Source organism: Trachemys scripta, chromosome 2 (genome assembly GCF_013100865.1).
Source record: "Trachemys scripta elegans isolate TJP31775 chromosome 2, CAS_Tse_1.0, whole genome shotgun sequence".
Lineage (NCBI taxonomy): Eukaryota > Metazoa > Chordata > Testudines > Emydidae > Trachemys > Trachemys scripta.
The window spans coordinates 204,104,441-204,132,219 of NC_048299.1; the positions used below are offsets into that span (position 1 = coordinate 204,104,441).

General features: G+C 42.4%; 1 protein-coding gene across 1 annotated transcript in view; it reads left to right on the plus strand.

The window, feature by feature from the left end:
- LAMA3 (laminin subunit alpha 3) overlaps positions 1-27,779 on the plus strand; it is a 186,041-nt gene that overhangs the window by 12,767 nt on the left and 145,495 nt on the right. Inside the window, exons 3-6 of the mRNA XM_034762779.1 lie at positions 17,943-18,060; positions 18,918-19,036; positions 20,933-21,103; positions 24,384-24,481. Coding sequence (XP_034618670.1) covers positions 17,943-18,060; positions 18,918-19,036; positions 20,933-21,103; positions 24,384-24,481 — 506 coding nt within the window. The remainder of the gene's footprint in view (positions 1-17,942; positions 18,061-18,917; positions 19,037-20,932; positions 21,104-24,383; positions 24,482-27,779) is intronic.

Consider the following 27,779-nt stretch of genomic DNA (forward strand, 5'->3'; position numbering starts at 1 on the left):
TCTCCCTCCTCCTTGTAACAACCTTTTATGTACTTGAAAACTGTTATGATGTCCCCCTTCAGTCTTCTCTTCTCCAGACTAAACAAACCCAATTTTTTCAATCTTTCCTCATAGGTCATGTTTTCTAGACCTTTAATGATTTTTGTTGCTCTTCTCTGAACTTTCTCCAATTTGTCCACATCTTTCCTGAAATGTAGCGCCCAGAACTGGACACAATACTCCAGTTAAGGCCTAAGCGTAGAGTAGAGCGGAAGAATTATTTCTCATGTCTTGCTTACAATACTCCTGTTAATACATCCCAGAATGATGTTTGCTTTTTTTGCAACAGTGTTACACTCATATTTAGCTTGTGATCCACTATGACCCCCAGATCCCTTTTCGCAATACTCCTTCCTAGGCAGTCATTTCCCATTTTATATGTGTGCAACTGATTGTTCCTTCCTAGGTGGAGTACTTTGCATTTGTTCTTATTGAATTTCATCCTATTTACTTCAGACCATTTCTCCATTTTGTCTAGACCATTTTGAATTTTAATCCTATCCTCCAAAGCACTTGCAACCCCTCCCATCTTGGTATCATCCGCAAACTTTAGAAGTGTACTCACTATGCCATTATCTAAATCATTGATGACGATATTGAACAGAGCCAGCCCCAGAACTGATCCTTGCGGGACCCCACTTGTTATGCCCTTCCACCATGACTGAACCACTGATAACTACTCTCTGGGAATGATTTTCCAATCATTTATGCACCAACCTTACAGTAGCTCCATCTAGGTTGTATTTCCCTAGTTTGCTTATGAGAAGGTTACTGTGTCTTCACTGTTGCTGCATTCCCCTGTGTTTGTCAGTCACTAGGACTTCTGAGGGTAGAACTCATAGTTCTTTCTGTTGCAATAAGCTGAGCTGCTCTATGATTCTTTCCTAGTGAATAGCTGGAGAACTTGTCTGTCCTTCTGGTGACACGGAGAGGGAATGTAGGAAGGCATTGGAGGACTATCAGCACCTGAGTGGTTTAGCTTGCATCCTCACAGAGTGAGTGAGTGACCAGCCCAACTGAAAGCCTCATTAGGTCTTTAACCTATACCCAAGACAGATCTGCTGCTAGTTTGGGTTGAAAGCACCACCAAACTTGGGTGTGGGGGTTTTGTGTGTGGACTAGAGCCAGGTTAGGGACAACACCTGAGTAAGAGCTCTGGAAACTTCTGCAATGAAGACATATTCATAGAAAATTTAGGACTTCTGCTTTGCCTGCTATTGACAACATTGTCTAATAATTTGTCAGTTTAAGGCTGCACAATGGTAACATGATATTCAGCAGCAGGTATACAGCTAATGTTGATGTGTGAGCTTCCTTTACCTTCGGAGGTACAGGCAGGATATTTTCACTCCAACATATAAATGCAATAATTAGTTTTGTGAATGTAGGAAATATCTCTTAATTTTGTTCTTTCCTTTATTTTAATGTTGTTAGGTTTTGAATAGATTTTCTCACTTGGGAAACAGTGGCTTTTTGAGACAGTTAGATTCCAGTTGTGGGCACCCTGCAGCATTCTGTATGTGATGTAATGTAGTTTGCAAACCGAACCCTATCCTTTGGTTTGCAGTTTACCAACCTCTTTGTGTTTGAAGGTCTCCAATCCCCAAAGGTCCCAAGGAGCATCCTGCCTATTTCTCATCCTAGGCTCTAATTCCCCAGATGCTCTTTGCTTCTACTAAAAGCACCGGGCCTGCTATGTAACCTTTGCTGTCTATCGAGAATCTGGTGGCAGATGCTTGACCCATGTTCTTCTTTTTTAGATGTTGGATGCACCCCTCCCTTTGTGTTTTGGGGGAAGGATGCAGGCTGTGTGCTCTCTGTCCATCAGACTCTTCAAAGACTACCTGGTATATACTGTTATTTCCCAGCCAATAAAGGCTTTCTGGGTAGAAGGCTATGTTCTCTTTGCTGCTCCAACACACTTGACAGAGATGGCCCCAGGCTCCCTAGCATGGGAACTAAGGAACCCCAAGAGCCGATAGGCTGATGGCCTCGGGTCTTGTGGTAGTGGGGAATGCTTGTAGGCATGGGAATATGTAGGAAAGATAGGTCGGTGGGTTCTTTTCCCACTTTTTAGACTTAGTCCCACTCCTCTCTGTTTAATGAATTAAACTTCAACCCTAGGATCAATTTGAATTTGAGGTTCACTCTTAGTATTTTGCATGATGCCCACACACCTACTCCACATCAGTCTGATGTGTATAAAACATTCTAATAAAGGCCATTTGAACAGTGCTATTAATGGAGAAGACATGGTAAGGGCTGTGGCCCCATATACAGCAAGGTGCATAAGATCAGGCCTAATTTTAAGCATGTGAGTAGACCCATTAGTTTCAATGGAATTACTCACCTGCTTGTTTAAAAGTGTTGTAGAACTTGGGGGGCTGTAATACTGAAAGGAAGAGGGAAATATGACTAACCATCTAGGAAACAATTGTTCTGCTCTTTATTTTAACACAGTGCAAATCTCCCTGCAAATGAAGTGCACACATTGTACCGCACTCCCATCATATTGACCAAGAATAAGTATATTAATGTATGGAACAACAGCGGCTCAGTTATGAATTGGTCATCAAATACCCACAATTAGAGGAAGCAGAGTTATACATAATATCAAATGCTTTTCAAGTGCTGTGTTCCTGCTATTATACATTTTAAGACTCTCCGTGGAGTCTCTCACTTCCTATGTTAATATCATTGTTCAGAGGACATTTTTCTTATACATCTGTTCTATGAGAATGTTTGAAAGCTGGTTAAAACAGAAAACTACCCACTGGTGGTTCTATTTCACAAGAGACTGAGATGGTTTTGAAAGTCTAAATCCCTCCAGGATCTCAAAATCTGCCTACTGCAGAAAGTAACATTTTGTTATTATGAGGGCTGCCCTTGTGTTTTCAGACTCCTCAATGCAAAAATCCTGCCATACTTTCCTTTCTGGCTGGGTGTATTATAGTTATTTTTTCCAATCAATCACAATTCTTCTGAAAAATAAGACAAGCGTAATGCTGCTACCTGAGGCAATCTCTCCCTCCTGATAACATGCCTACTTACACTGTGGCTGTTCCTAACTTGTTTTAAGTTTGCTGATATGCACTGTTGCAACCTCAACTGTTGCTTTTACTCACTGAAGCAGGCCAGTTTCTTTCAAAATTGGTTTCTGCATCTTTTGTCCCTTTGAATCCAGAATGTCTGGCTGAAGTTCATTGATCTGCCCTTGATTCCCTGGGTTGCTTAATTTTAGCAGATGTGTCTTCAGATTTGGCTTCCAGTGAGATTAAACTCTTCGAGAGCCCATCAGTCACTGCTCTAATATTGTCCCAAGTATCAGTCACTGCTCTAATATTGTCCCAAGTATCTCAAAAAGAGGAGGTGAAAGTACAGTAAAGCAGCATAATGGTGGCTGCTGAGAAAAGGATGTCTGACAACTAAAATGATTTAAAAAAAAGATTTATCATTGCTCTTAGTTATGGTTGGTCTCTTTACTGTGCTTTATTGACAGTAATGTAAATGCTCGAATGTCCAGACCCAGTAAGATTTTGTGTACTAAATACAAAATGAGTTATATAATTTCTTCCATTTAATGATCTTTTAAATAAACCTCTATGGTAAATGGAAGTTATGGAGTGGATTGCTATGTCCAAAATACGATTTTTCTCTCTTTAAGTAAAATATGATATATTCTTTAAACCATAGGTTCTTAACCTGAGGTTAACAGACAGATGTCAGTGCCTTCCTTTATGGGCTAGATGGGAGAGGAGTCCTGAAATTCTTTTCTATTGTAACATAGAGCCATGGTATGGAAAATGTTGAGAAACATTGTTAAAAGCTGATTTATAGTTCATCTGTCAGTGATAATGCTAAGACCAATTCAAAAAATGTTGCTGAGATTCCTTTGTACATAGATGCATATGGGTCAAATTTTGCTTTCCCTTACTCTGTATATTTGCAGTAACTCCATAGTCTTCAATGGAGTTCTTGTGGATTTCAGCTGGCCTCATAGTCTCAGGAATGAACTCTGTGTGCGTGTGTGCCTATGTACACAGACACAGTCATCCCCAAAGTAAAAGGTCAGAACAGCATAGAATATATGAGGAGAAATGGTTTGTGGTGGACCTGAATCTCCAAGAAAAAGATTGAGCACAATGCAGTTTACTGTTTTTTTTTTAATTGCTATATTCAGAATATTACTGGAGCATTTGGCATCTCAAGAAATAAATTCTCATAAAAGTGAGGAATTTGCATCTTGCATGTTGGACTTGGATTTTTTTATTCTTGAGTACGTTCCAGAAAATCACTGCATGGCAACCTGCTGTATGACAGGCCTCTCCAATGAGCGGAGAGCGTAGCCCTAAAGTACTCGGTGAAACTAATTGCTTCAGCAAATGTGATGCTCTCATCTAGCAATAGGGATCAGGTCCCTACTTGTCTTCAGATCAGGAAAACATTTTTCAGATTTTATTTTTCCATTATCACATCTTTCTTTACCTTATATGGGCTGTAAACAGACCAACAGCACCATGAAATGGTTACGAAATCTCTCCAAGTAACCGTGTTGCAATACAGTAGTTATGTATTTACTTTCTATGGTATGAATCCCTTTAGTATGCGAGCACCTCACAAATATTAATGAATTAACCTCACATCACCTCTATAAACTATTACGGGAGATGGGAAACTGAGTCACAGATCTGAGTGACTTGCCCAAGATTACACAAGTCAGTGGCAGAACCACAAGCAGAAAAGCTCAGCAACTGAGATTCAGCTCTTGGTTTACACTATGATTTTGCTTTTATCCAGTTTTACAGCTAAATTTAATGTTAATTAGTATTCACACCTCCCCCAAACTAACCAAGAACCTTAAGCCAGTGGTATGATCTTTGGAAGACGTGAGGTTTTTACAAGTTCTTCTGATAACGAAGGTTTTAAAATATTTAAACATTACTCACAACTTGGCAAATCTTGTGAAGTGCTTTTACATTAGGCACTTTTTGTGAATTGAATCTGTCCTGTATGACTAACCCTTTATGTGCTCAAATTAGCAAGGCTCTGTTGAGACTATTAATCAGCTGTCTGGTTACGTGTTGTGATTTAAAATCTCTTCTCTTAAATCTCTCTTCTCATAAATCTGACACTTTATATTAGTAGTTTGCAGTGTTGTAGTTGTGTTGGTCCCTGGGTATTAGAAAGGCAATGTGGATGGACCAACTTTTGTTGGTAAGAGAGACAAGCTTTTGAGCTTACACAGAGCTCTGTGTAAAATAAGTGTCCAGTCTTGCAGTCTTTTTTCTCAGGCGAAGCTCCCATTGGAGATTTGCCTGGTTGATGACTGTAAGATTCACTTCACAAAAAATAATAATAGTCACATCTATAGCACCTTTCAAGTGAAGATTTTAAAGCATTTTTAAATAATTAAGCATCACAACTCCTCTGTGAAATGAGTAAGGGATATGCAGGAATCAATTCACTCACCATGGAAATGCAGCTAGCTCTGGTGTGGAGTGCAGCAGCTCTTTAAAAGCACAGATGAGTTCTATACATAACATTAGGACAGCAGTTGAAGAACAGTATTATATTCTCTTGAACCTGCAGGGGGATTTTCAGATTGACATAATGGGCTACATTGCTTTCTCACAGACCCACATGTAGAGGTTCCTGTGTAGCACTGGCTCGCTCTCTCTGTGGTTGGGATCCTCATGGAAAAGAGTTGGGGACTTTGGGAGCCTGGGAGCAGGGCTGTACATCACTGCCTCAGCAGTACCACAGCAATTAGGCAGAAAAGATCATACAAACTTTCCCATCCCCTGCCTCTCACTGTGTAAGGGAAACTTGGTTCTGGGAGCATCAACTTGCAGAGGAAGTTATGGCAGTACATTTCCAAAGGAGCTGTGTTGCCTGGGAGTATGAGAAGAAACACCAGGGGCCCTAAAGTTGGCATGGAGGCACTCCACAGCCCTCCACACTTGGCTCTTTCCTCTAAGGCAGTGATTCTCAACCTGTGGGCCACTTGTGGCCCAAACAGCACTTAGCTGTGGCCCATGTGACATCCTCAGGGCCGTAACTAAGGCATGGCAGGAGGAGCAGGATCAGGCCCAGCATCAGCTCCCATGTAGGATTGGGCCCAGCGGAATCAGCCCCCCCATCTCCTGGCTGGAGTGGGCCCAGCAGCATCGGCAGGAGGTTGACCGGTAAGTCTGTGACTCTGGTGTTCCTATCCTTGAGGTTTTTCTGTACTTCGCTTAAGCGTTCTGCTGGGATCACATCACAAAGTTTGATTGTACTACAGTAATATGCATTACCAATCATGAGCTCTAGTTTAACTTGGCATTATAATATAATTAAACAGGCTGACCTAACTAAAGATGCTGTCTGATAATGAACGGTCCATTTATTACTCCATAAGGATAGAGACTTAGACGTTGCAATGTTGAGTGTTATAAGCACCTAACTTTTAGGTGCCTAGAAAATCAAAGGAACAGCATAGTGATCCACAAAGCTGAGTTAGGCACCTAGGCTCCCCATACAATGAATGGGGATAGATAGGCACCGAAGAACGTGATCCACAAGAGCTACCATGCTAGGTGGCTCCCTGCCTATGCTAGCCCATGAGAGACAAAAGTATAAGTTCTGCTCCTTTCTCAGCGATAGGCGCCTAGCTCTGCTAATTATCCATGAACAGGAACCCCTCTCTTGGCTTAGGTGCCTACATAGTTTCTTTTGGAAATGAGTTAGGCACCTGTCCTGCTCCATGCAAAATGGCTGGTCATAGTGTCACCCACCTTCTAACTCTTAGCCAAGTCCTTAGAATTCTTACCCAGGAGTGGGAGATCCAGGATGGGGAGAAAGGATTGGAAGTAGTTAAACACTGGAATAAATTGCCTAGGGAGGTTGTGGAATCTCCATCTCTGGAGATATTTAAGAGTAGGTTAAATAAATGTCTATCAGGGATGGTCTAGACAGTATTTGGTCCTCCCATGAGGGCAGGGGACTGGACTCGATGACCTCTCGAGGTCCCTTCCAGTCCTTGAATCTATGAAGTGAAGTCTCCCACCTGTCAGACTAGTGCTCTAACTGTTGAACTATGGGATATTGCGATGTGGGGCTCCTTCAGTCTCTCCTGTTGAAGCTGTTACACTGGATAAATAAATAAAGAGTGATTAAGCCAAAGAGAGCGAGAGAGAGACCCTGTAGTTCAGTGGGTAGGGCACCCAGCTGGAGAGTGGGATACCCTGGGTCAAATGCCTCTGCTCCAATCATTCTTTCATTATTTATTTATCCACAGTGCAACAGCTTCAACAGGTAAGACTGATGGAGCCCCACATCAGAATAGCTCAGCAGTCAGAGCACTCTCCTGAGAGGTGGAAGGCCCCACTTCCAATCCTTTCTCCCCTTCTGCGAGGGAGAGGAGAATTGAAACTGGGGTCTCCCACATCCCAGATGAATACTCTAACCACTGCATAGGCACCGACTCTGTGGGTGCTCCAGCCCTAAACACCCACTAAAAAAAATTACTGGGTGCTTAGCACCCACTGGCAACCAGCTCCTCCCATCCCCCCCCAGTGCCTTCTGTCCGCCAGTGGCCCCGCCAATCAACTCCTCTCCCTCCCTCCCAGCGCCTCTCACCCACCACAATCAGTTGTTCTGTGGAGTGCAGGAGGCACTGGGGGGAAGGGTAGGAGCGGGGATGGGGTATGCTCGGGGGAAGGGGCAGAACTGGGCAGGAAGAGGTGGGGTGGAGCGGGGTTGGGAGCTTGAGAGAAGGGGTGGGGTAGGGGTGGGCCTGGGATGGAGCAGGGGCAGGAAGTGGTGGGGCAGGGGTGGGAAGAGGTGAGGTGGGGGCTTGGGAGAAGGGGTCGGTGCAGGCGGGGCCTGTGGCGGAACGGGGGGTTGAGCACCCCCGGGACCCAGAGGAAGCCGGCGCCTGTGAACCTGGACTAAAAGTTATAAGGTGGACGGTGGCACCACCTCCTCCTCTGGCTAGATTTTGAATCGAGTCCAATCTGGACAGTACCTTCTAAGCATGTCCACCGGATAAGCTCCATGGGCAAGTTAGGTGGTTGAACGCCTGTCTTTCTTCCCCTGGTTTGTGAATCACTCTTGGGCCTAGGTGAGAGATAGGCATCCAGATGCCTAAAGCAAGTCAGCAGGGCACGTGCCCAGAGGCAGAAACTTAGACACCTAGGGAATTTTTATTTTCAAAAACTTAAGTGCCAAGTGAGTTTAGGCGCATACAGGGTTCAGTGGGAATTTTGTGCATCTCAATGTGGGACTTAGGCATCTAAATATGGGTTTAGGCATCCAAGTGACTTCATGGATTCCACACTAAGACTATAAATATCAGATACTGCACTGAATTACCAGTTATAAATCAATGTAAATATACCCTCTCTTACTCATATACTATCTTTGAAGATGGAGCTGGTTTTATTTTTTCTAAATGCAATAAAACTTTAATTATAAAACCTCATTAACTGTTCTAATATTTCATTACTGTTCTTTTTCTCATGGTTGCATAAATCTGTCTGCTGGCACTGGCATTAAATGTGTATGTTGGAAGATATGAGATTGTTCTCATGTAAAATATACAGAAAGACATTTTTGAATACATGCATCATGACGATCACACACTTCTTGAAATCTTGACCTCCTTCTGCTTTCATGTCCTTGCCCTCTTCTGTTCCCTCCTAACTATCAGGTGGCTCCTCCAGCATCCTTTTTGGAAGGACTTCCTTTACTTTGACTCTCTGTATGGGTTGTACTGAGCCCTGTCATTCATACCCTCCTGATCTGCATTTGATCTCATTCACCCACATGGCTTTAATTACCATCTTTAAGATGATGACTCATAGCTGTACCTCTAGTCTCCACTCCTGCTTTCTCTCCAGTACAGTCCTACATCTCAACATGTCTCACTGACATCTCCTCCTGAATATCTCACTGTCATCTTAAAATGAACATGGTTAAAATGGAACCCCTGATCTTTCCTGCCAAACCTCCTCCTCCCCCCGGCTTTCTGTCAGTGTTGACAAGGCTGCCATTCTCCCTGTTCCTCCAGATTTGAGCCCTCATAAAAGGATTTGTTTTAGCTCCTGCCTGTGGGCTCAGTCCCACAAATCCTTACTCATATGAATAGCTTCGCTGTTCTGTGAAGAAATAGTCAATACGTAAGAATTATTATGTACATTGAGTTTGGTCTCAGTCCAGTTTCCAGTGGAAAAGTGCCTATATGAAAAAACTACATAGTTATAATAGTCACTAAATGGCACAATTGTCAGCTGTCTTGACAGGAAGACCAAGGAATGAATGGGCCTGGATATTGAACTACCCTTTCACCTCTGGAAGTGTTTCTTCCGGAACACGGAGAAGGTTCATTGGCCAAAAAGTATGGGGAACCTTACACTACTGGTGGGATACGATCCTGTTCAGTGAACAAAGGATTGGGATCTCTAGTGCTGTCAGTCAGGTACATTTCACAAACACTGAATACATACAATGAAATAAAAAAAGACATTATTGTGCTGTAGTTCTTTGCAGGAGTAAGGAGCTGTCATTTACAATCACTGACTTCATTATCTACACCATTACCTGAAAGGGGCTGTAAACCCAAAGCAATTTGTGAGGCAGCTGCTTCTACTTGTGGATCTCTGTATTGGTCTAGCATGAGTGGCTAGTATTAAAATGACATGAACGTTGAAAGCATATTAAGTCTTGTAAATGTAAACACAAGTGGATACTTGAATCCTAATGGGAAGAATTATCTCTTCTTGTGGTTTTGGCAGATGGAACTTGGGTTTTAGAATTCATCACTTCTGGGTAAGCAAATGTGGTAAGAAACCTGGTTCAGCTTGCCCAGGGTTGGGTTTTTTGTACTGTAGTTTCAGCTGCAAAATTTGTGGCTTGGGATTTGGCAAATACTAATTTCCAGCAGTAGTAATTACCACTTTAGATAATTGTGGTGGCTCTTAGGTCTTGCTGAGATGTTAACAAAGAATGATGGAAATAAGCTTGATTCTATCTCTGAAGAAACCAGATGTTTAATTTTTATCAATATCACAGGATTTGGCAACAGTAACCAAAATGCATGGGATCATAAATTGACTAATTTAAAAGAATAGGCTCATTTTAGAGTGATTCCTGGGTAGTGGTGGAGGTCCTAATTCAGCAAAGCACTTACACATATGCTTAAAGGTAATCATGTGCCTAACACCCATTCAAATCAACGGGACTAGGATGTGCTGAAAGTTAAATACATACTTAAGTGCTTTGCTGAATTAGGACTTCAATTCTTGTTGGTTATTGAGGGCACTCAGCACCTCCCAAAAGGCGCTCATCATTTTTCAGGATTGGGCCCTTATCTGGGTAGGCTACTATATGTGTAGAAAGTCTTCATACTCTTTCCCCTCTCTCACATTCTCTAGGCAACAAATAAAATTAGATCATGTGTCTGCTGGTAAGGAGTTTAGGCTACGCTTTGTAGTCAGTATTTGTAGGATTGGGCCATTAATTTGTATGAGCAGGGTAAGTATCCTGTTGTACATTATGCAAAAAGACAATGCTAAGCACAATAGTCATCACTCAACAAATAATAACAAATCGCTGAAAAGATTACAAGAACAATTGCAGTTAGATTGACAAATTAGCCAGGTTTAGGTCCTCATACATACATAGTATATTTATATATACATAGTATATTTTTCTTCTCAATTATATTGTATGAATTGTATATATTATGTTACATAAATTTAAGCACTCTGTTGGATTCTCATCTTGATAACTGGAAATTAGACATCTAACATCAGCATGCCTGGTTTGAAATTAGCTTTATTCCTGCTATTATGTAGACAGCATACCAGGCTCCCACAGTTTTTATTCCTATTGAAAGATAAATTAGTGTTTAAAACTAGTTTTAAAAGAAACTAGTGTCTGAACTAGGTTAAAAGAAAACACTTGTTAAACCTTTCTTTCAGGTGCTGTACACAGGCAAAATGCTCATTTGGTTTATACCACATTTTTGTTACATAATAGTTTATCATCAGCATCAAATGAACAAAGCATTTGATTTAGTTTTCTATTAAGGGAGAAAGGGCAAGGAGATGTATGCTGCAATTTTTTGGTGAATTTAAAGTATAAGATACTGAAGCAACATATGGTAAATAAGGTCCCAGTTGTGCATACATGCACATACTTAACGCTATGAACTTGAGAAGTCCCAATAACTTCATTAGGACTGTTCACATGTATAAAGTAAGCACGGAAGTAAGTTTTGCTGAATTGGAACCTAAGCTTGTTTTGTGCCTGACTTTTTATTATGAGTGGCTTACAGCTCCATAGATAACAAAGAGTAGCATGTATCTGACTCACATTCAGTTCTGAGCTTCCAGACAGAGGACTGCAATTTTGTGAGTAAACTATGTGACTGAAAGAGCAAATGTCTAGTTAGGTGCCTCAGTAAGCAATTTATGCATGTTGTCACCTGATTTACATATGCAGCTGCAGTAATTGCACATAAAAATGCACAATTGTGTGTGCACTTCAGGCCTTCCTTTCTGCCAGTGTGTTTCAATGTGCAAATGGATCTTGGGAGAGCCATTACTGAAGTTTTAAAGAAAAAAAAAGATGAAGTCAGAAATCTTATGAGAAGTCAAACGGCCACAGAAAACTTTTAAAAATTGATAGTATTAGGATAAAGTAAGCATTTGGTAAAAAAAAAAAAAAAACCCGATTCATTGTGATTCCTACCCAACTAGAGTTATAACTTGTCAAAGATTCTTGAATTCACCTTTAAGAGACATTTTTAACCCTTGCTGAAATCTTTCTGTATTTGTAGTGTAAAGTTGGAAACTTCTAACTATGAAGTATCGCTACCATTTCTGAATGAAGAAACTTTGTTCTTGTTTGTGATATGAATGTTTTTGCGTTGTCTGGATATCTGCCAGCATTTCAAAGCTGCCCTCTGCATGTACATGTCAAGTTTGAAGGAGGTTTACAGGGAAAGGTCGTATTGTATCTTCCAAGATGACAACTGGTCCCTTTTCCAGTTCCACCTATTCCTTGTGAATCCATCAAAATGGAATTTTGTTTATTTGATTGCAATAGGATTGACCATGAGAAAGCTTAATCTGAATCTCCTTCTCTCTTGTCCTCATTCTCACATTGTCCTCTGCACTTAGTTCAAAATGCTGTTGCTAAAGTCAATTCTTTCACCTGTTGCTCTGACCACATCACCTCCTTGTTTGAATCCCTCCACTGGCTCCTTTTTTCCCTGAGCTTCTAGATCAAATTTACTGATCTCACTTTCAAGCATATCCCAGTCTATCCCAGCCTACCTCTCTGCTCTTATCTCCTTCCACATACTTCTTCTTCCCTGACTCCTCCTCTTCGTAAACCACATTTTCCTTGATACTAGGGTTGCCAGACATCTGGTTTTCAGCCGGAATGCCTGGTTGAAAAGGGACCCTGGCGGCTCTGGTCAGCACCACTGACTGGGCCGTTAAAAGTCCGGTTGGGGGCACAGGCAGGCTCCCTACTCGACTCTGCTTGGCATCTTCCTCTGGCTCCTAGGTGGAGGGACAGCCATGGGGACTCTGCATGCTGTCCCCATCCCCAGGGACAGTTCAGCAGCTTCCATTAGCCAGGAACCCTGGCCAATGGGAGCTGAAGGGGCGGTGCCTGCAGGCACAGGCAGCACACACAGAGCCACGTGGTTGTGCCTCCGCCTAGGAGTCAAAGGGAGATGTTGCTGCTTCTCAGGAGCTGCCTGAGGTAAGCTCTGCCCAGTGCGCCCCAAAACCCTGAGCCCCCTCCTGCATTCTGAACCCCTTGGCCCCAGCCTGGAGCCCCCTCCTTAACTCCAAACCCTGGCCCCACCCTAGAGCCTGCACCCCCAGCCGGAGCCCTCGTCCCCTCCTCCATCCCAACCCTCTGCTCCAGCCTGGTGAAAATGAGCAAGTGAGCGAGGGTGGGGGAGAATGAGCGATGGAGAGAGGAGGGGATGGAATAAGTGGGGGCAGGGCCTCTGAAAAGGGGCAGGGCAGGGGGCATGGCAGGGGTGTTCGGTTTTCTGCAAATAGAAAGTTGGCAACCCTATTCGCACCCAAACCCCTGCCCTAGCCCAGAACCCCCTCCTGCATCCCAAATTCAGCACCCCCAGATTTTGTGCGCGGCATCCCAGCCGCCAGCCCCACACACCTGCTGCCCAGGGTCCCGGCTGCTGGCCCCTGCCGCCGGGGGTCCCAGTTGCCAGCCCCACTGCTGCCCTGGGGCTCTGCTGCCGGCCCAGAGTCCCGCTTGGCCACCGGCCTTGGGTCCTGCTCGACCGTGGGTCCCGCCAGCCCTGCACCCGGGGGCTCCGCTGCTGGTCTGGGGTCCCACTTGGCTGCTGGCCCCGGGCTCCCGGCCGCCCACCTGCATACAGAGTCCCCCTCGCCGGCCCAGGGTCCCACCTGGCCAGCAGGGCTCCAGGGGCTCTTCTGCAGGCCCCAGGGTCCTGTCTGCTGGCTCTGCATGCGGGGTCCTGGCTGCTGGGCCATGCCCGAGGCTCCACACCCACCCCTATCTTTGGCCCCAGTCTCCACTGCTTTACCACGGTCCGCGTCCCCCCCTTCTGGAGCCACGGTTCTGCTCCTGGCCCCAGCTCTAGGCGGCGGTGAGGGGTGCAGACAGAGGTAAGAGGGATGCAGCTTAGCACCCCTACTCCAAAACCTGTTCCACTGCCACTGCCCCCTCTTGCACCCCAACCTCCTGCCCTAGCCCGGAGCCGCCTCCTGTACCCCAAACCCCTCATCCTCTGCCCCACCCCAATGCCCACACCCCCAGCCGGAGCCCTCACCCCTCTGGCACTCCAGCCCCCTACCCCAGCCCAGAGCCTTCTCCTGTACCCCAACCCCTCATCTCTGGCCCCACCCCTTAGCCTGCACCCCCAGCCAGAGCTGTCACCCCCTCTCTCACCTCAATCCCCTGCCCCAGCCTCATGAAAATAAGCAAGTGAGCGAGGATGGGGGAGAGCAAGCAATGGAGGGAGGGGGGATGGAGTGAGCGGGGGGCAGGGCCTCGGAGAAGGGGCAGGACGTGGGGTGGGGCAAGGGTGTTTTGGTTTTCTGCAAATAATTGGTAACCCTACTTGATACCCCTTTCTTACCTTTTCCCATTCTGGGTCTATTACCATGGGAACCCCTGTGCATGGAACTCACTCTCAAAGTCCTAGTCTTGCCACTACTGATCTTTAGAACGTGAAGATTTTGAATGATTAAAGGCTTTTTCATATATTTTATTTAGAGTTTATCAGTAATAAAATAAAGCTTTGCATTTATCCAGTGGCTTGAATCATTCAGATTTTTAATCCATTCCCTATCATTTCATTTAAATCCCTTCCTAGAAACTCATTTCTATAGGATTTGCCTATATTCAGATATTAATTAGAACCTCCAGATGGGTTCTTACTACTGTCAGTTGAATTGTCTCGTTAGACTGACCTCACACTTGGTAAGGCAACTCACATCTTTTCATGTAATTATTCCTGCTCCTGTATTTTCCACTGCATGCATCTGATGAAGTGGGTTCTAGCCCACAAAAGCTTATGCCCAAATAAATTTGTTAGTTTCTAAGGTGCCACAAGGACTTCTCCTTGGTTTTGCTGATACAGACTAACACAGCTACCACTCTGAAACCTGATCATATCACTGTAATCCTTGTCCTCCCATATTGATTTGGACACATTTCTTGTCTTAAATAGAAAGAAGCTCAAACTATTTATTGAGTAATGAATGTGTGAGGTTACTGACAAACATGCATCCTTTTTTCAAGCATACTTTTCTAGAGCAGATAGCTTATGGATATCAGAAATGATTTTAGCTAGATCGTTTGACCACTTTAATGCAACTTTTTGTGTGTGTGGTTTCAGAACAAACCACGAGACATGGAAGTGATATGAAGCATTTTAATGTGGAGCTTTCCAACCAGTAGATGCTGAAAGATTAGAAGTTCATTCCATCTGTGGTGATCTTAAATTATCTCTCTTTGGCAGCATGTCTTAATAGATACAGAGAAATTATACAGTGGCATGTTTTCACCTGCTATGTATTTGGATTTTGTGCAGATGTTCTGTTACTTCAAAGGCAGCACATAATATCTGGAAAAGTGACATAAAATATAGAAGCTTTGAGGGGGAAAATCACTTAAAATGTAGCTTCTATTTTAATCATGTTCTGTCTCTTGATTTATTAAAAAAATTCAATGTTTCTTTGGATCCAATAATCTTTCGAGTTTTCTTTTTGAAGCTGAAACTGATAAAGTTTCATATCAAAAGTTATCAGGAAAAGGGTCATTGTTGATAAGTTTCTGAGCAGTTCTGATTGGATTTTTTTTTCTTGTAATGACAGAAATTTGTCTTACAAAGAAGCAAAAGAAATAATTTTTGGAACTTGAAGGAAAGTTGTTTACTTAAGAAGATCCTACTGATAGAGAATGACAGACTATTTAAGGAAAGCTGTACTGATTAGGTATTTTATCTTATGGCCTGATCCTCCTTCTGTTGAAGTCAGTGGGATCAGGACCTTAGATAGTTCAATGTTTGCTAAGAATATATAATTAAATTGAACTTTCAAAATTGTTTTTAGTTGCTGTTTTAGGCCTCACTTCAGCAAGGCACTGAAGCATGGGTCCAGTGCTTAATTTGTAATGAAATAGGTGCTGGGGCTCAAGTAATTAGGTGCTGGAGCTATTGCAATTGTATTACTTTCCTAACTGATGCAGCAAGGCCCAGGTGCTGCGGGGGCTATGAACTGCCCAACCTAGAGACGCTGTGGCTGAGCCCTGGCAAGCACTGGCATCAATTAAGCACTGCATGGGTCTAGCTTAATCATGTCAATAGTCCTGTTGACATCAAGATAGATGCATGCTTACCTCCCATGCTGAGTTCAGGCCTTTGTATTTCATTATGAATGTCACTGCTGTGTCTCACTTACAGCTGCCATTGTACTGTTACTTTCCCAGGAGAAGGTGGAGGCTGATGGTGTAGTCTGAGGAACAGCAAACACAACTCATTGTTTGAATTTATGAGAAAAGCAAAAGGCACTTAAACTGTGTAATTTGTATTGAAAAGTAATCCAACTCATTTTTACAATAATTTTATTTAACAGCAGTGTATTTAAAAAAGAAATAAATAAAAGACATTACCATATGGCACCTTTTGAAAATCTCTTGCTTTTTCTTAGGGCATTCAAATGCTGAGCTTCATTTTCTGTGTGTCATGCTATTGTCAAGGTAGTGGCTTCCTCTTTATTCATTATTCTTTCAGTTGTATGTAAGATCCAATTCTCCATTGTTCTGCACCTTGTGTGGTAGGTTACACCTGTTCAAAGTGGTTACAATAAGTTACCATTTTGGCTTGGTAGCATTTTACACCTCTCATTTGCTCACTCTGCACTAGTATAGAGAGCACTTGGTTGTGCACTTGTTTGCAAAGTTGGTTGCAAAGCTTCATTTACATATGTGACTGGAGTTTTTCTTAAAGTAGTGTGGAAAGATATGTACAGTCTTCTTGATAGTAGCATTTAAATGGTGTTTTCCTTTAAAAGATGTCTCAGGCCTTAATCTTCTGTTTGTAGTTTTTTACTGACAAATATCATGTCCATAGTCAGGGCCGGCGCAACCCATTAGGTGACCTAGGCGGTTGCCTATGGTGCTAGCATTTGGGAGGGTGGCGACCGCGGCGGCTGGAGCTTCGGCCGCCTCTGTCGGGGGTGACATTTCGGGGGCGGGACCTTCTGCCGCCTCTGTCAGGGGTGACATTTTGGGGGCGGGACCTTCCGCCGCCTCTGTCGGGGGCGACATTTTGGGGGCGGGACCTTCTGCCGCCTAGGGAGGCAAAAAAGCTGGCGGCACTCCTGTCCATAGTATGAAGTACTTTGTACTTTAATTTAACCTTTGGAATAAATGAAGACATCTCCAGGATGCACCTCAAATTTAGTCTGTTGTCTACTGTAAAGTCTTGATGTTTGAAGTTTCATGTCATTTGGCTTTCCCAGGAATTGCTTCATTTCCTCCAAAGTGCTTACAGTTAGGTTTCTCTCTCTCTCTCTCTCTTTTTTTTTTTTTTTTTTAAGTCTTCTGTGGTCTAACACACTACATGTGTTTATAAAGATGCAGGAGGCGCCTTGAGGTCTGGGGAGGAGACTAGGCTCTATTAGGAGCTCTTCAAACTGTCTTTGGTCTCAGAGTAAGTGGAATGTCATTCACATGACTGCTCCCTATGTTCCTTGTTACACACATGGCTGTGGGAAGACTTCTTCTGCAAGTTGTAAGGTTTACCATGGCACAAATTATCCAGATGTGTCAGTGCAGTGAGAGAGCTGGACAGTCCCTTCATCATCGAGTGGAGCTAGAGAGAGCTACAAAGTAAATGTGAGATGCTGTTTTGACATTGCTTTTTATGGATTTCATTGTGACTTTGCTTGACTGCATCATCATGATGTTGAGTGTCAGTGACAAATATTGCAATGGGATAATCAAGAATGGGGCACTGTGATTATTTTGTGGCTCTATTCATTGATTAATTGAATCTCCAGCCTTTCACTGTTGAATTCTGTTACTCTAACACATCCATATAGTTAAGCATATGCTATACTGAGCTACTTTGATACAGAAAAGATGGCATTTAGCATAATCACACTGCAGCTTTTTCAGTGTGTTGGGCCATAGTGCCAAGTGGTATAGCTCCACTGAACTCACCAGCTGAGAATCTGCCCTGTTTTTGAGGGCACTGAACTGGAAAACAATTTACTTTCTTGCTGTTGTACAAAGACAAGTTGTTAATTAATGTTAGTTCTATGTACTTGATTTTACACAACAAGGTCTGATGTTTACTTCCAGCATTACTTATGTTAATGTATATATATATTTGTTACCAGCTCTTCCATGTTGCTTACATCCTTATCAAGTTTGCAAATTCTCCTCGCCCAGATCTCTGGGTGTTAGAAAGATCAGTGGACTTTGGAAGAACCTATGCACCTTGGCAATATTTTGCTCGTGAGTATTAATTCTTGCATCCCTGCAGTTTTATAGGAGAGAGGCTTTAATCATTTGTAGAATTTAGAAACAAAAATCAACCTAGTGGTTTCCCTGAATAAAGTATCGTAACGTGAGATGTGTTAGGAAGGGGTCTGGCATAACTATTAACTAGTTATTTTCAGTAAAACCCCATTCTTAGCATTCATCAGCAAAATGAACATGACATGGTTTGAAAGTTTAGAATCTTTTTGATTAAATTAGCCCAGAGACATACACTCAGACAGGTTTTGTTGCCAGTAATTTGTCTTCCAAAGAGCCATAAGAGGAACTGCTTTATATAGTAGTCCTCTCTACTGAGAGAAGTCTTTGATGAGGTAAATTTTCAAAGCAAGGCAAACTGATTTAATCTGACAACTTTCATTTAAACTGGTAGAGAACACATTATTAAAACCCAATATAGTACTGCAAAAAGGTAAGACTGTCCTTGGGATTTTTCCTTTTATCTTGTTCATGTCTTTTAATAGTGCCTTTCATCCCCCACCCCTCCCAGGTTTCCAGTCTTCTTTATAAACCTAAACTAGAATACATGTACAAGCACCCTACAATGCAGCCATTTTTGTAGTGATATGGGGAAGCTGTTTCAGTGCATTGCCAAACACTAAGAACAGTTTAGGACAGAAAGTGAAGAAGAATGTGTTCATTTGCTTTTAATATTTTTCATTTTTCTATAGTAATATTTCTATTTTCATACAGAGATGTAATTTGATTCAGGGAGATAATCTATTAGAAAGCATGAGGATAGTTCTTTATGGATTTATGTTAGCACAATAATGCATGTTTCAATATGTAAAAAAATTGATTTCTTACTTTACTAGATTCTAAAGCAGACTGTTTGGAACATTTTGGAAAAAAAGTTAGTGCTCATATTAGGAGGGATGATGATGTTATTTGCACTACAGAGTATTCTCGGATTGTGCCTCTTGAAAATGGTGAGGTAAGTGCTTTTCAGAAGACTGGGAAATTTAATTTTTCACATTGGAAATAAACAGTGTTACACAGTAGTTGCTTATTAGTATGTTATTATGAATTATTTGCTATTTCAATAAAACTTGAACTTTTAAGCCAATTTTCAAACTTAGGTGCCTATGTAAATCCATCAGGTATGTAAATCCATATTCAGGCATTTGAGAAAATGTCCTAATATTTATAGACGTGCTGAACATTCACAACTCCCATTGAGAAGTGAGTGCTCAGAACCTCTGAAATTAGGCCATTTGTTTGGCTTCATGAATATAATTTAGGTGCCTTACTTTGGGCATCCAAGTATGAAAATTTTGGCTTTGTTTTCTGAGTAGTTACAATGACTGCAATGGGGCAAATTGTGTGAGAATTGCTGATGGAAGTAAAGGTTGCAGAATCAGACCTCTAAATTTCAATGAGCAGTAACTCTATTTTAAAAAAAGAATAATGCTGTAAATGTATAGTATAATATAAGTGTGTCTGTAAAAGCTAACACAGGTCATACTGCTCTGGCTTAGCAAGATGCCTCTTACCACTAGGAAATATGATTTAGAGTCCCTTTATCTGAATGTTTATTAGTGGTTGCATTTATCATTCTTTCCAACATAAACTTGTATTGGAGATAGGCCTGTGTCAGATCAAAATCCAAACTTCCTCATTATTCAGGGTTGTTAGAATTGGATGTTATGTGACATGCCACTACCAAGAGAGGCTTGTGATGAAGCTTCTATCCAGATCCAAACTTCTTGAAAGCTTTTGGGGTTTGGATCCAGTGTTCCAGTTTTGATTTATAATGGTCTATGAATTTCTGCAGAGTGGTCCAAAAACTTACAGAAAGATTAGCATTTTCTATTAAATTCTATGGATTTTTTGATTAATTTCTTTAGAATCCTGTTACATCATCCCCTATTAAATGGTGTATGACTTTTTTTAAAGGAGTTGTGTTGTAGTTGGAAGCTTCAGTGATCCAATCTTATGTACTTACAGTTTATAGTACCCACTTGGAAACATATATCTGAAATCTGTTCAGTTATAAACAAATAAATAGCTTTTGCTCAGTTGTACACACTCTGATTTGTTAATTTAGGGTTCATTTATGATTTCTGGGCTGCTGGCATCAATTTCTTTTTCATGATAAGAGCATTGAAGCATTTGTTTTGAATTATTATATAAACTGCTCCCGCAGGGAGGGAAATTCTAAAGTGACATCATCTACTCACTTTCAAAAGTACATGAACATACTCTCGGGCACTGTAGCTATTAACTGAAATTTATTCCAGGATTTTTTGTGCCTTAATCCAAAAATTAATGCATGTTGGTAAAAGGGCAATATCCTGAAGTTCTTACTTAGGTAAAACTCCTATGGACATCATTGGCTGCTCGTAATGTATTAGGATTGACTTACTGTTGTTGGTTTCTGTAAAATTGCATGTATCTTTTCAGAACTTTCTGACATAATCCATTCAAGACACATGAAGCCATTCTTATATGGATGTGTAACATGAGTAAATTGTGCCTGAAGTGAATGGGAATTTTTTCAATATTCAGGTTTTGCTGTGAATAATTTTCATAGAACCCGTGATTGCTGGAGCATCCTGCTAAATCAGAGCAGAACGGCCTGTATTAGCGTTTACAGATACTTATAGTATATACTTAAAGCATTTAAATTTTGTTTTAAATAGAAGAGTTACTTCTCACTGAAATTTAGAGGCCTGAGTCTGTAACCTTACTCCCATGAATATTAGACATGGTTAGAAATGAGAAATCTGCAAATTTTTGGATGCTTATATTATCAAAACCTGTGGATGACTCCCCACTGCTAATGTTAACTGTTTATGTTTTGACAAAAAGATCTTTGCTCTTTTATTAGATTGTGGTATCCTTGGTAAATGGTCGTCCAGGAGCAAAAAACTTCACTCACTCTCCCATACTGAGGGAATTTACCAAGGCAACAAACATCCGCTTGCATTTTCTCAGAACCAATACCCTTCTTGGACACTTGATAGCCAAAGCTCAACGGGACCCCACTGTAACCCGCAGAGTAAGTAGCTTTTTTCACAAATGGATGTTTAACAGTTGCCCTTCATTCCATTACAGTGAACGGAATGACACGAACGTCTTTAGTTTGCAAAACAACAACAAAAAATGGGTATGGTCTTGATGGTCCCCTCCAGCTCCACTTGCAGAGGGAAACTAGTTGGGACAGATCAGAGTTGTGTGGTTTGTGTAGAGGGGAGTGAGGTGCTCTCTCAGGGCACCCAGAACTGTAATCCACTGTGTTACGTCTCTGCGTTAGCAAAAGAGCTTTGCTGGAGCTTAAACTGTGTGACAGCTCCCTGCCATGCCAGTCTGTTGGCCTTGCCAGCAAACCCCTTGAGTCTGTCAGTCTAAACCTTGCCTTGTAGGTAACATCTAGTAAACCCCAGTTCCCGAGTTCCCCAGAGACATCTTTCTGCAGTGCCCAGTCGCTCTCAGTGGACACTCACAGAAATTAACCAAATTCCCTGTCTTCAAAGAGACAGAATATACAACTGCCTGTTAGTTCAGCTGGGGATGCATGTTTTAACTTTAATATAACAGCACTGAGATGGTTTATATTAAAAACTAAGAATAAGTGTATTAACCAGGAGAGATTTATCTGATACTGAGCAAGAGAAAAAGAGACAGGTATGCTTTCAAACAAAAGAAAAACACTTTCTAGTGCCAGAAATTGAATTCTAGCAAGCGATATCTTTGCCTAAAACAGTTTCTCACTTACATCACATGACCAGCAACTCCAGCTTTTCAGGAGGATCCTCCTTTCACCTAATCAGAAGGTCCTATTCCCTTTATCCCCTAAGAGATGGATAACGAAACGTCTCATGAAAGATGGGTCACAGCCAACTTTGCTGGAAAGCGCTGCAAGGATTTTGGATGAGCAATATTCTACAAGACATGAGTGTATCTAGTTAATTAAGTCAAATCTCTAGAATGCATGGTATGATTTTATTTCATATGTAACTATTTGTTTCCAATACTTCTGCTTGCTATTATTTGAATCTCTTTGTTAAATGAACTTAATTTCACTATAAACATATCTAAGTGCTGTGTGTTAGCAAAGCTGTGATCCAAGGTGAAACTGGTAAGCTGGGGTGTACTGCTTCTTTGGAAGCAGCCAATCTGTGAATACTGTGACTGTCCAGTGGACCAGGGGCTGGAGGCCCAAGGGAGATGCTTGGATTGAGGGTTGGGGTGTGCCAATTGCTAGCCTGTAGGGTGTCAGGGAGTCCTGCAAGGTCTAGGGGGAAGTGTTTGTATTGCCCATGGCTGCTGGAGTTGGGGAGCTGACCCATGGCAGGCACAAACAAGGTTTCTTCACACTAAGAGAAGATGGTAGCAAAGTGTGTCTGAATCCTGGGTACCCCTGGGAAATTCCACAGCTTAGAAGTCCCCTGCCCATTCTGTGGGGAAATAAGAGAGGGGCAGACGCTCTGATGGAATAATCCATAAGAATCTCTATGCATTGGAATTTGTAGAGTTTCTTGACCCAGTGTGGTTATTTACTTATCAGTTATACTGCAACAGAACCCAAAGGCTCCAGTCAATGCCATTTGGCTAGGGACTGTACAAATATGTATGGTCTCCTCAACAACAACAACAACAACAAACTTATCCATTCCAGTTGCTTGGCTGCATACATTATGTAAGGTTGTAAAACTTAAGTGCAGCTGTAGGATTTTATTTAAGATATTACTTACAGGCTAAAATAAATGGAGTACTTGTTATGCCGCTTGCCAAACACCATAACTTCAGCCTAATGTAATCAAATAGTCTAATTTGAGGGATATATAAGGTAATGTGTTTCATTAACTTGCTGACAGGGAACATGTCAAGACTTTCCATATCAGATGCCCTTGAAAACTAGCAGTAGTTCAGCATTCTAGCAGAGAGCCATTGTGCTAAATCTATTGTATAAACCAAACCAAACCAAACCAGCCCATCCCCTTCCCTCTGTACAAACAACTGCCATACTTCCTCAATTTATGCATTGACTTCATGCGGTTGGAAATTATCTGCAGCACAAGCAATGTGGTATCTGAATTCTGACAATTTGGGCATAATACTGTTAATCCAGTGTAATGCCACAAAGTAGGAAGAAACCAGAGATTGAGTTACAAGTAATCATTATGGAGCTAAAACATGATGAGATACTGCCAGAGAAAGTGTCAGGGACCATTTTTAATTTTGACCAAGACACTGAAAGCACAGGGAGGGTGTGTGTGAAGAAAAAGACTAAACCACACTAGATGTGAATGTGTGCATCCAAATAGAACTAGTCCAGGAAAAAAAATATGGACTGGATTCTCTGGTCTAATAAGGCCAATTTATTGCACCTACCTGGCACAAAGTAGCCTGCAAGCAGCCAGCCAATGAAGGAGTCCCCCTATGCAGGGAGCTCTCTGCCAGCCATCTCCCCTCCCCTGGCATAAGGAGAGGGAGAGGACATCTCGGAGTGAGGTGGGCTAGAGGAGAGGACACAGTGGAGGAGAGCTCAGCTGTGCCTGGCATAAAGTAGAGCTGCCTCTTTAACGTGCACTGGGGCCGGACAGCTGAGGATCAGGGAGCTGCAACAGGCTCCCTGCAGCCTTCCCTTGCTACTGAGCAGAGTGGAGAATCTGCTCTTAAGTTTCTTAAATGTACACAGAAGTTACTATAAATAGTGGTATTTACAGTGAGTCAGTCCAAATGACTAAATCGTTATCTGCCACTGCCTGGATGATTGCAGGGAGTGGTGATGAGATATGAAGCTTTACAACTCTAGGTCACTAGTTCAAATCTAGGTCACATCAGTCATAATTGCAAGCGAGCAGGTGGGCTCAGTTCAGTTCCTAGAGTTCCCTTGGCACGATCCTAGCTCACCATCACAACTGGCACCGTTGTTGGCAGTTACATAGCAGAGAGGTCATCAACTTATTAGGAACAGAGATTGAACTATTACTTCCAGGGGCTGTGCTTCTAGAATCGGCCAAGGCACTTTATAAGGACAGCATGGGGAACGGTGAAATACCACTGTCTGTGTGGTATCTGTTCAGTGGGTAACACTGACCTATAGCGTGAAATGGCTTTCATTAATGAATCTGGGCCTGATGCTGCAACATGGATGTCAGTAGGTGTTTGGCTGTTGACTTCAGGAAAGCTGGATTAGGTCATTTATGGATATGTTTGTTTAATATTCTGATAAGCAAGATTTAATGTGATAAGAAAATCATTACTATGTTACTGTGGCTGCCATTCTACAGGCAAAGGAAAGATGTACACATACCTCTTGATTTGTTTTACAGTATTACTACAGCATAAAGGACATCAGTATAGGTGGACGATGTGTTTGCAATGGTCATGCAGAAGTCTGTAATGCAAAAAGTGCTGAAAACCTGTACCAGTAAGTAAATTGAGCAGCATGCTCATTTCACAAACTATAAACCAATACACAGGTATTTTCAAATTACGATTTTTAATAATAAAATAAGGATGTCTTATAGTTTTCTTTATATTGCTTTTAAAGTGAGAGCTTGGTAAGGCATATATGAAGATATGCTGAGAGGTATTCTGTGTTGATTAAGTTTAACAATAAAAGAGTGTGCATTAGGTCTTTTTAAAATTAAAATGGGGGTTTGCTAGACACTTTGTGTTAAACTGGTATTTCCCAAAAGGTGTGTCTCCACCTACCTATGGATTGTGGAAAAATCCTAGATCTAAAGTCATGGGGCCCTAAGCAAACATATTCCTGGGCTGCTGTGGAGGGCAGGCCCAGGGTGTGGGAGGTAGTGGAGAGTGAACCCAGCCTGTATTTATCCCGCAGCAGCGGTTCCTGTTCCATGGGGCTGGGCCCGGTTCCATGCTCCACGCGTTGAGATTTGGTGCGTGGGGTTGCAGTGCCACTCAGGTTTTGTGCAGTTGCCCCTCCATCATGACGGAGGGGTGACCAGGCCAAACCTGAATGGCACTGTGACCTCGTGCACCAAGTCACAACACAAGAGGAGAGAGTTGGGCCCAGCCTCATGAGACAGGAGCCACCACTGTGTGGGGAGTGGAGGGTGGGCTCACTCACCAGCCCCCTCATCCCTTTCTTCTCCCTCCGCCCCCCACCCTACCCTCTGGCTCGGGATTAAGAGGGAGAGACTGTGCTAGGACAGAAGGTGTATATATGTAAATGATGGGTCACAAAAGAAATAATACAAAATGCAGTTGGACATAGGAACGTAACCTCAGTTGTTGGGTCACCTTAGTAAAAAGTTAGGGAACTGCTGTGTTAAACTCACCTCTTTTGGATACTGAGACCCTGCTGTGAGATCACCAATTTATTTCACATAAGCCATCAAACAGCCACATATAATACTTAGTCCTGCCATGAGGCAGGGGACCAGACTAGATGATCTCTCTAGGTCCCTTCCAGTCCTACGATTCTATAATGGGCTAGCTTCTCAGCGGAGTTACTCCAGCTTTACAGCAGAATAACTGAGAGATCAGATTCGGACATCAGGACTTTTGGTCATTATGTTGAAAGATCCCAACAAGAAAGTAAATGCACTAGATTATATTACTAATCCCCTTGGCCATCTATGTGATACCTTTTCTGACTAGAATTGGTGACTGTAGTAATATCAAGGAAAAACACAACCTTCTGTAGCAAGGAAAAAACAAATTATATATATAAATTATGTGTAGATACCACTAAGTATTCCATAAGTGTCTTCATTATTGTCACAGACTTTGAAGTAAGTGCTTACAGGATTGAGCCCTTAGATAGGCACTTTGATGAAGTCAAAATAAATAAAAAAAATTTCCTTTTGGAGGATGACTGTTAATTTTTATACTTTGGGTTACTTCTGATGATCAAATAGTCCTTAGTTTGCATTATTTTTATGAATAAGATGATGTTATGATCTTAGATATATGAACGGTGCACTGTACTCACCGCTGGGTGGCACCCTCTTCTGGCAGTTCTGGGGATTAGCTCTGCCCAGTTCAGCGCTCCCTTTCTTCTCTTCCATCATTGCAGCTCTCCTCCTGCAGTACGGCTTCTTCATGACTTGGCCCTCCAGCCAGGTCATACTGATTTCCCCTTCTAGGGGAGTCTTTCAAAGTCTCTCTGCTCAAGCAGCATCAGGCAGCCTCACACTTGCAGCCCTGACTATGCTACTCTGACAGTGACGCAAGTAGTTTTCCTGTTCACTGCCCCGAGCAGTACCAGGAACCCAGGCCAGCCCTCAATTCTGGGTTCCAGTCCAGGGCCCTATAGTGAGTAGTTAAGGTCCGGGTCTTCAGCAACCCTACTGCTCTCTTCCCTGGACTAGTATCAGGGGGTAGCCGTGTTAGTCTGTATCTACAAAAACAACAAGGAATCTGGTAGCACCTTAAAGACTAACAGATTTATTTGGGCATAAGCTTTCGTGGGTAAAAACCTCACTTCTTCAGATGCATAGAGTGAAAGTTACAGATGCAGGCATTATATACTGATACATGGAGAGCAAGGAGTTACTTCGCAAGTGGAGAACCAGTGTTGACAGGGCCAATTCAATCAGGGTGGATGTAGTCCACTCCCAATAATGGATGAGGAGGTGTCAATTCCAGGAGAGGAAAAGCTGCTTCTGGAATGAGCCAGCCACTCCCAGTCCCTATTCAAGCCCAGATTAATGGTGTTAAATTTGCAAATGAATTTTAGTTCTGCTGTTTCTCTTTGAAGTCTGTTTCTGAAGTTTTTTTGTTCAATGACAGTGACTTTTAAATCTGTAATAGAATGACCAGGGAGATTGAAGTGTTCACTTACCGGCTTATGTATGTTACCATTCCTGATGTCAGATTTGTGTCCATTTATTCTTTTGTGGAGGGACTGTCCAGTTTGCCAATGTACATGGCAGAGGGGCATTGCTGGCACATGATGGCATATATCACATTAGTGGATGTGCAGGTGAACGAGCCCTTGATGGTGTGGCTGATGTGGTTGGGTCCTCTGATGGTGTCGCCAGAGTAGATATAGGGACAGAGTAGGCAACGAGGTTTGCTACAGGGATTGGTTCCTGGGTTGGTGTTTCTGTGGTGTGGTGTGTAGTTGCTGGTGAGTATTTGCTTCAGGTTGGGGGTTGTCTGTAAGCGAGGACTGGCCTGCCAACCTGAAGCAAATACTCACCAGCAACTACACACCTGGACTACTTCCTCCCGTGCTTCTTTAAGCTTCTCCTTCACCAACCTTCCTAGCCAGACCCCTCTTTCTTAGGCCTACTAGGTAAACCTTTCTTGTGGGTTTCTGTCTCCCCTTTCTTCTCCCTTACCTCAGGGATAGAAACTGCAGCTTCCTCCCTGCCACTTCTGATGCCAGCCTCCTAGTGTTATAGAAGCCCCATCTGTTCCCTCACAGGTGATCTTCTTTTTAATTAGTACCCTCCAGCAGCTTACATTTCCCCTGTTTGCAGTTTAATTGACTGATTGGGCTCACCTGGCCTAATTCAACTCTCTCAGAGCTGGTGTGGGAAGGTCACCTCATCATAGAGCTCTGGTCAAGTGTAGGTAGTCTCTTGGTCTATCCAAGGCCATGATCAAGTGTCTTGATGTTTTTGGTCTTTTGGTCTCGAGATGAAAACCTTGTCTTTGCTTCTGGGACCTTGAAGTGAAAAAATTCTCTGTTATAAAGCTCTAATAATTTTTTTTAAACAAAACATAATGAAAAATTGAGTCCAAAG